The sequence below is a fragment of the Rutidosis leptorrhynchoides genome, chromosome 1 (assembly GCF_046630445.1).
Source record: "Rutidosis leptorrhynchoides isolate AG116_Rl617_1_P2 chromosome 1, CSIRO_AGI_Rlap_v1, whole genome shotgun sequence".
Taxonomy (NCBI): domain Eukaryota; kingdom Viridiplantae; phylum Streptophyta; class Magnoliopsida; order Asterales; family Asteraceae; genus Rutidosis; species Rutidosis leptorrhynchoides.
In genome coordinates, this window is record NC_092333.1 from 607,279,646 (window position 1) to 607,289,263 (window position 9,618).

The following is a 9,618-nucleotide window of genomic DNA, read 5'->3' on the forward strand; positions in this document are numbered from 1 at the left end:
TAATATCATCATAAGAAGTACTAGAAGATGTTGCAGCCCGGAAAAGTTACCATTCAAAGAAGAAAATTTTTTTGTCGAAATGATCAAAATTCGCCATTAGAAAATTGTAGCCAAAAAGACTGTAAGTTTTCAATTCTCTTGCAGATCGTTCATATGTTTCAAATTACATCCTCTAAAAAGACAATCATTCACAAACTTCAACTCTTTCGCGTGTTCCATATCTAAAAGGAGGACTTTATCTGGTATTAACGAACAATGACCGTCAATGGCGAATTAATGAAGTCATAACAGTTTATTACCAATAAAAACAATTTATACATATATAATCATAACAGTTTATCATTCATAATTAATGAAGTCACACTAGTTCCCTTACTCAACAGCCTTCTTCAAGTATCCTTCTACAACAGCAGACCGTTCATATATTCCAAATTTCATCCTCTCAAGAAGACGATCATTGAGAAATCTTAATTCTTTCGCTTGTTTCACATCTAAACCGAGCTCTATATCTGGTAGTAACGAACGATGACCGTCATTAATATGTTACAATGCTTGAAGTTAAATTTCCAGCAACAATATACGCATATATAATCATTACAGTTATCAAAATTAATAGTACACAAGTTCCCTCACCAGCAGCCTTCTTCAAGTATCCATCTGCAGCAAAACGTTCATATGTTCCAAAAATAATCCTCTGAAGACGATCAATGACCGAGTTTTCTTTTGCGTGTTCCATATCTAAACCAAGTTCTTTATCTGGTAGTAACAAATAACAACAATATACGCATATATAATCGATGAAATAATATTATATTTCTACCTTGTAAAATCTAAAAAACTAGCTAATTAAAAGGAAATCAGTCAAATGTAAGGTATATTATTGAATTATGTATATTAAACATTCCCAGGACAAACCCATCCATATTGCCACCTCTGGTATTATAGTATATAGTGTACATAACAACATGAAACTTACAGCCAGAACAAGATAAAGGATGAGTTCCATGATAATTAGTGTAGATTTTACTCCAACTGCACCGTAAAAACTAACTGATGCAATAACAAACAACATGACAAGTAGTACGCCCAGTAAGCCCGAGCAACACCCGGAATAAGATGAGAAAATATAAGTTAACATGTGATTAATCAATATATATTGTTGACTATTAGAATGAGAAATATTCAACAGCATCCTTAATTTTGCTTGAGATCCATGGCATAAATCTCAGCCCTTGGTCAATATAATCGATGGCAAGGTTGTAAAACTCGCGACTCGGGGAGAACTCGGCAGGAGGTTTTTGAGGAGTTCTCGGCGACTCGAGGAGAACTAGGGGAGAATTCGGATGTTGACTTTCGTTGACTATTTAGTTTTTTAGTATATTTTACATATATTTAAATATATAATATTATTTATTAACTTATAGAGCTCATATATGTTATTCTCATCCCATTTAGTTATATTTTTAACTCTTTCTTTTTAACTTTTTCTTCCTTAACTCAAATTCCGACAAATAACTTCCAATTTTAGCCATCAAAATTCATTTTCTAGCCCCCAAGAAATATGAAAAAGGTGAGAAACAAAAAATATATATATATTTGAAAATTTTGCATGTTTGACCGGCGTTGACTGAGTTGACCAAGGTTGACCGAGTTTGTGGCCGATTTCTCGTTTCCTCCAATCTGCCGATATCTCCTCGAGTACTCGACCAAGTCGACCGAGTTGTGCAACACTGATCAATGGCTAGGATTAAAAACACGGAGCAACCACATGTGATTATAAGATCCAATCACATGTGATTGTAAGATCTCAAGCAAAATTAAGGATTCATATGAATATTTCTCCTATTAAAATATATTGATAATGAATTCTAAATAGATAATGACAAGGTTTGCTAGATATTGAATACCTTGGAAGATATATAATAGGAAGTGAAGCGGGGAGTGTCGCCTAATGCCAAGGATACATAAGAAAACATTTTAAAGAACTGGTTAATATGAAGTTTTTCAAAGAACCAATTACTCCGTATTATTTAAATAAAATAATTACTCAATGTAACAAAGAAACTAATATTGAGTTGTAGCTCAGCTGGTAGTGGCATGCCTCTCTTAGCGAAGTATCCACCCCCAGGTCGCCTTTCGCTTACTACGGGGGCAGCGGGGATGAGGGTTTTACCGGCCATGCCCTCGGATTGGTCCGAGTTTCCTCAAAGGCAGTAGTTGGGGGCGGGTTATGCAACTACGGTAGATGACCGCGTGGGTAGTTAAGTCCCCCTAGATGATCCCAAACTGATGTCCAAAAAAAACGTAACAAAAAAAACTTGATATTTTGGCCTGTGACAATAGTTGGTGGTTTCTCATGCACAGGATGGAAATTTTTGCCATTAGGACCAGTTAGTTAATATCGGTTGTTGTTAATTGTGCTAATTATAAAAAATACAACATTTTTAGATAGGAAAATATCAAACTTTAAATTTATACATTCTGGTGAAATAAAAAAAATCATGGATGTAGATACCTCCTCACCTGCTCAACTCTATAAAAATGTGTCAGGTGGCTGTCAAAGTATTGTTTCTCTTCTGCACGTCTACTCCTATGGCCTACCTAAAGCTGCAAGAACACAAGTTCAAATACAAATTTGTTGAAGTTATAAAAAGAAAACGATGTTCACACCTTCTCAAACCTGAAAGTTTCTAGCGACCCAGGTTCCATATAACCTGAAAGTTGATGTCACACTTAGATTTAACGTATATCTAATGATGTGTCGTTATTTAGTGTCGACTTTAATGAGTTTTGACCTGAAATTTTCATCAAGTTCTTGCATATGGTGAAAGTTGAACCCCATTTGTGATTTGAAGGATATTCCTCCAACATCTAAATACAACATGAATGTACCTGTATGGGAGTATTCACATTTTTCTTATCATGTAGTAGGTAGAAATGTAGAATAGATGACCCTTAGCCATATTCATGATAATTTGGTTCTCAAATATGTCTTATTAAGTGATTGGCATTTATGGGATACTCCTCACCCATGAAACACCGACTCCAATCAAATATAGACAATTGCTAATGAAACTTCAATGCATTTTGCCTGCAGGGATTGTAATCTTCATGATCTCTTAGCATAGTAAAAGGATTGTACTCTTCATGTTATCTTAGCCATATTCTCTGCAGCACTCATTGAGTTGACAAAATCGAGTAGAAAAACAAATCTAATCACATTTTATTACTCTTCATCCAAATGGTCCATTTGTATGAGCTCGTTCTCGTTCAATTAAATTGGTGTGCTTTGGTTATAGTTGGCCTTTGAATGCACTCATATAGAGTAATAAAATTATATTCCAACAATTTTTCCTGCAGGGATTGCTTGCACTCTTCAAGATCCATTCTAAATTCTCATGCAGCCCTCATTGACAAAATCAGGCAGTAAAAGAAATCCAATCATTGAGTGTATATATATATATATATATATATATATATATATATATATATATATATATTGGTAGGATCAAGGGGAAAGTAACCAATCGGGGGGAAGCATTTTTTTTTTTTTTCCGTTTTTTGAAAAATCTTTGTTCACGAACATTATAGATTGGATGAAAATATGAACATTTAATAAAGACACTTTGTGATAAATGTTTTTATTTTGGCGGGAAAACGCTCGAAGAAGTAATATATAACAATTATCGTGTTTTTCGAGCGTATGTTGAGTTTTTAGATATTAGGGTTTATAGGGTTTAGATATTAGGGTTTAGAAATTTAGGGTTTAGGATTTAGATTGAGTTTTTAACACGAACGGTTTAGAGTTTAGGGTTTAGGGTTTGGAATGTTGGGTTTATGGAATAAACCCAAAACACCAAACCCTAAACCCTAAACCCTAAACTCTAAATCGGGCTAAATTTTACTTCACAAAACATGAAAAAAACGTTCACATTCTTCACGAACAATATTATCTTGAATGTTATTTTTGTCGATCGTTTTCCCGCCTAAATAATAACATTCATCACGAAGTGTCTCTTCTAAATGTTCATATTTTCGTGTGATCTTGATGCTGGAAATTTTTTTTCAAAAAAACGAAGAAAAAAAAAAAAATTGCTTCCCCCCGATTGGTTACTTCCCCATTGATCATGCCCCTATATATATATATATATATATATATATATATATATATATATATATAACTACTTGAAACTTACAGCTAGAACAGCAAATGGGATGACTTAAGGATATTGAGTGTAGACTTTACTCCAACTGCACCGAAGAAACCGACTGATGCAATAAGAGAGCATGACAAGTAGTACCCCAGAAAGCCCAATAAACACCTCGAATAGAATAATAAGAATTATTAGTTAACATGTGATCAATAAATATAATGCTTACCACCGAGCCTTTGGTTGAGTGGTATGGGAGGCTGAACTTTGAGGACTTTGTCCTAGGTTCGAATCCTAGGAGAGGCAAACTTTGAGGATTTTCGCAAGTTTAAATCTCCTCGGGGGTTTTCCCTTCCCGGTTTCCGGGTGGGTTTCCTCCGTAGCTTGCGTGGGTGGTAATGATTGCGAAGGTGGTTCACTCCCCTCTGGGTGAAGCCGAAATATCCATTTAAAAAAATAATAAAAAATATAGATATAATGCTTACTATTTAGAAGATTTTGATAATGAATACCTTGAAAGAAAAGTAAAAGGAAGTGACTGGAAGAGTGTCGCCCAATCCCAAGGATATATGAGCAACCATTAGAACGTGATTAACATGAAATTATTCTAAAAACAATAGGAAAAATAAATAATAAACCAATGGTCTTTTAAGTCTTGCGTCTTAACTTACAATTCTACTTTAAGAGAACTTTAAGAGGAATAGGATATGATCAGATTCTTGGATTCGACCATTTGTAAGAGCTCGTCCTTAATAGATTGTCATGTTTCAGACATATTGTCAGTTTGTTTTAGTTTATGGAAAAATAGACTTAAAAGGTAATAAAAGGACGTCTTTGAACTAAATAAATATAATATATATAAACCTGAAAGTTACAAACCTCGATTAGCGGAATGGACCCCCTTTTAGTTTTTTTGCTATATTTATCGTTCACATTTCTCACAGGGTAAGTTATAAGAAATGCAGATGTTTCTCACAAGTTCATACCTCCTCAACTGCCAACCCTTTAAACAAAATCATGCATTAACAAAATCATGCATGTTCGTACCTCCTCAGCTAAAAATCCATAAAATTGCCCAACTCATTCACAATCACCTAAAAATCCAAAGCAACACAAAAAAACTCAGCATATTGGCATAGGAAATAAGCTTCCAACAGAAAATTTTAAAAACTTAGAAAAACTGGATTACTTATTTACAACGGCATATAGATATTGATGGTCCAACTTTTGCAAGTACACTACTTATTTGGCCTTCTAAATGCAACTTCACTTGTCGCATGTACCAGAATACACGTTGTCTACCCACACCAGTCAAATTAGTCAAAGTTCGACAACAACCATATATTATCAAGCGATTGGATATGTTAGTCTTCCTCTATAAACATTTTTTTATTGTAAGAACTGATAGTCTTTCTGTTAAGGAAACATATACTCAAATAAGAAATATGGTAATACACTAATATCACATCACATTGTTTACTCCAATAAGAAATATGGTAATACACTAATATCACATCACATTGTTTACTCCAACTGCACCGAAAAAATTAACCGATGCAATAACAGAGAACATGACAAGTAGTACGCCTAAAAGTCCAAGCAATACCTGGAATAGAATAAGAAATATAAGTTAACATGTGATCAATAAATATAATGCTGATTATTTAAAATATATAGATTATGAAAAGGTCTGCTAAAAATTAAATACCTTGGAAGAAATATAACAGGAAGTGAAAGCGAGGAGTGTCGCCCAATGCCAAGGATACATAAGCAAATATTTAAAAACGATTAACATAAAGTTATTTAAAGAACCAATTAGAAAAATGCATATTAAAGGGATTGTACTCTACATGATATCTTACCTAAACTCTCGTGCAACTTTCATTGACATGGAAAAATCAATCAGAACATATTTAAGAGGATGATATAAAATACCTGGTTCTTGTTTAAATAGATTTCTCGCTACCTGTTGGTTTAGACATGTGTGATATGTACGGAGGGAGGCTACTAAAATAACACCATTCAAAAAGCACTTAGAGATAAGTAAATTGTATGGTCATTAAGTTAGAAACCTCACAAGTAAAGGTGGCAATTTCAACCCGTTAATACCAGATTATAAGGTCATAGTTTGTGTGACCATCTTTGATACATTAATTAATTACTCATGTAAAATAGTACAAAGAAGTAACATCAGGCTAGCAACCATACTGAATTACATCAACTGCAGTATCTATCTCTGTAAATAAAGGATATAAAGTAACACAAATCGTCCCTGTAAGTGCTTATATTACTGGATCATAGAATGTACAACAGTAGTTACCAAAGTTACCTTAACTGCAGTATATATCTCTGTAAGTGCTTATTTGTCAAGATCTTTTTAATCAATGACAAGGGCAATTATACTAAGATTAGTTACAAACCTTCATCGAAGCCTTCATAGCTTGCTTGAACGGTGAAACGACAACCCTCACATTCTTCAGTAGTAAAGAACCAAACTGATCGTGCATGATAGTCAAACATGAATAAAAAATGAATCTTTATATCTTTTTGGTAATTGATCAGTTGAATAAGATAAAATAAAATTAAGTATCAAAGAGTCAAAGAGACCTCTGTTTTGACAAAAGGAGGAGTTCCATGATCAACAACATGAAGTTGACTGTCTTCGGTATCAATCATCACAGAAACACAAAATCTTTTTTCTTGATTCAAATTCTTGATCTTCATCTTGCATGCAGATAGAGAGAGACCTCAAACAATGTAAAGTCGCTACCGCACAATTCCTGTAGCCCTCTCGATACCAAGATCATCAAGCATCTCTTGCCCTTGTCTTCCCTATCAACAAAGATTTCTGAAGCATGAAATCAAACACCTAAAAATAGAAGTTGAAGTACTGATTTAATTGAAATTTCACAACTACCACCTTTATTGCTATAGTATAGTATAGCCATGTGATGTTACAAATGTGTTTGTCCGTAAATGAATGAAACATAATAGTTCCAGTTCAACTTAATTATTACAACTTGAAGTCACATTAATCGATTTTCTCTGTCATTTTCAGTCATTATATTGATCAGTTACCAGAATTTTCCAAACAATCAAATGTCTAACATGTTATTACAACTTCAAATATAAGCAAATTCAAGCACTTGTTTTCTGAATCTTAATTTACTATAACTGATTATACAGTATTAAAACTTCCAATACTCATATAATCAAACTCCAGACATCCCCAAAAATATGGTACATGAAATTACAGACAAAACAAAACAGAGGTAATGCATAACAAAGTAGTAGCTTTTATACTAACCTGTTGCAGTTCCTATTCTCATTAACGACGAGCCTGCATTTGCCATAATAGCTAGTACATCAGCAAAATCAACATTAACCAATCCAGCTATCTGCAAGTTTAAGCTAACTCATTTAAATTATATTATATTTATATACAAAATCAAAAGAAACTTTTAGATTATAACATAGCAATTGATGACTAGTATATAAAGAAAGATGCACATATTATATTACATCGCTCTAAAATGTAAAGGATATAAAGTTGCAGAAATCGTCCCTGTACGTGCTTATCTATCTCATCATCGAATGTACAACAATGGTTACCAAAATTACCTCAACTGCAATATCTATCTCTTTAAGTGCTTATTGTTCAAGATCTTTTCAAGAAATCAATGCAGCCAGACTAGTACCAAAAGACATAGGTGCCATAACCGTGGATTTTTACAAAACTGAAATAAAATAGATAAAAGAAAAGTCCCAAATTCGGAAAAATTTGATAACAATAGAAGAAAAGAAAACCCAGTTTCAAAGAACTCAACAAAATCAAAAGAAAAATCCTAAATTTTAAGAAAGCAAACAGTCCCTGATTCCAACAACAAAAAAAAAAAAAAAAAAATCCTAGCTTTTAAGAATTTTAAGACTACAAGAAAAAGAAACCCTAATTTGGTATGAGGACGTTATTAACATAATCAAAAGAAAACCCTAATAAAAAAAAGAACGTACATAAACAATGATTCAGGGTATGAAGGCCGTGACGTGGAGACAACAATCGATTGATGAAGAAATACATGAGAGAGTGACAGAGTTTGGTAACAAAATCAAAGGAAGAAGAACCCTAATTAATTGAACTTAGAAAAAGAGGGAGAACGACCTTGTTCTTTATTATCGCTCAACCCTAAATTGAACCACCGGCGAATGATCGAGTTGAAAGGAGGCTGCGTTAGGTGTGAGTAATCATCATATGGATGGAGATGGATGGGAATAATATGACCGTTAATATTCAGCGTAACTTCTACGCGATACTGTATTTTTTTTTTTTTGTTTAATTTATTTTATAATCACCTTTTTTTTTTTTTTTTTTTTTTTTTGCAAAAAAACGATAACATATAACGGATCCAAAGATCAACAAGTACAACCGATTACAATAGGAATCCAACCTAGGCAACCAAACAAATTAACGAAACCAAAACAAACGGTCCCACCAACAGGGTGGAAACACACTTTGCTAGGAATAAAAATATGTCTAAACACGCCAAACAAACGGAAACCTAAAAACCGGCTATAATAAATAAAGAAAAATAACAACGATGACAATCAGGATAACGCCGATCACTACCGCAACTAACAAACAACATAACAATATACTCCGTAAAAGAGACCGCCGACAACCCAACTGAAAAAGTCACAAGACCTTCAAAGCAAACTTCACGACCAAACCTGAAAGTAAGAGAACGTCACCAAAAGGCACGGTCAAACAAAGCAACCAGAAAACTATTGCTAATATTATTTATTTATTTACTACTACTACTACTACTATTATTATTATTATTATTATTATTATTATTATTATTATTATTATTATTATTATTATTATTATTATTATTATTATTATTATTATTATTATTATTATAATATAGTATATAGTATAGAGTATATTATTACAAATATTATTTATCCATTTCGACCAATGAATATTTTTAAAGTCCATCTTTTTTTACGGCAGTCCATCTTCTTTTAATATATAAAGAGTAGAAACTGATAATAATAATAATAATAATAATAATAATAATAATAATAATAATAATAATAATAATAATAATAATAATAATAATAATAATAGGACGACAACTATTTCGGCTCTAGGCAACACACATAAGTTGGTTCATAGTTGTTATTTATTACTTTTGTAGTAGTGGATTGTTGATTGTACAATTGTTTTATGGGTGTTAACAACAATCTTGAAGGATTTTATAAGAAAAATCATAATAATAATAATAATTAATATTGTTATTGTTATAAATTATACTAGTTTATAATTCGCGAATTCGCGAAATTATACAAAATAAATTATAAATGCATTTCATTATAATGTTTTATACTTTTTCATTTTGAGTTTCAGTAGTATAATTCATATGCATGGCTTGTGAAGAAGAATCCATATGTAGTGTTTGTGAAGAAA

General features: G+C 32.5%; 1 protein-coding gene across 2 annotated transcripts; it reads right to left on the minus strand.

Moving 5' to 3' along the window:
* Positions 1–2,283: 2,283 nt before the first annotated feature.
* On the minus strand, positions 2,284–8,423 carry LOC139852636 (pyruvate kinase isozyme A, chloroplastic-like). 2 transcript variants are annotated; one of them, XM_071842863.1, is made up of 8 exons: positions 8,311–8,423; positions 7,459–7,549; positions 6,759–6,983; positions 6,572–6,646; positions 4,197–5,245; positions 2,796–3,354; positions 2,681–2,714; positions 2,284–2,607 (listed from the first exon to the last, which is right to left on the minus strand). In XM_071842863.1, exons 3-5 carry the CDS (start codon positions 6,873–6,875, stop codon positions 5,207–5,209), a joined length of 231 nt encoding a protein of 76 aa, XP_071698964.1. In that variant the 5' UTR covers positions 6,876–6,983; positions 7,459–7,549; positions 8,311–8,423; the 3' UTR covers positions 2,284–2,607; positions 2,681–2,714; positions 2,796–3,354; positions 4,197–5,206. The 2 variants fall into 2 exon arrangements, with proteins under 2 accessions (XP_071698964.1, XP_071698366.1); XM_071842265.1 differs by having other exon boundaries at positions 2,671–2,714.
* Positions 8,424–9,618: the final 1,195 nt, after the last annotated feature.

Coding starts and splice junctions, on each gene's coding strand:
- LOC139852636 (XM_071842863.1), bottom strand. CDS start 6,875: ATGAAGATCAAGAATTTGAATCAAGAAAAAAGATTTTGTGTTTCTGTG. Junction 6,647..6,758: donor CTCCTTTTGTCAAAACAGAG/GTCTCTTTGACT, acceptor ATGCACGATCAG/TTTGGTTCTTTACTACTGAA. Junction 5,246..6,571: donor CTATGAAGGCTTCGATGAAG/GTTTGTAACTAA, acceptor TTGGATTTTTAG/GTGATTGTGAATGAGTTGGG.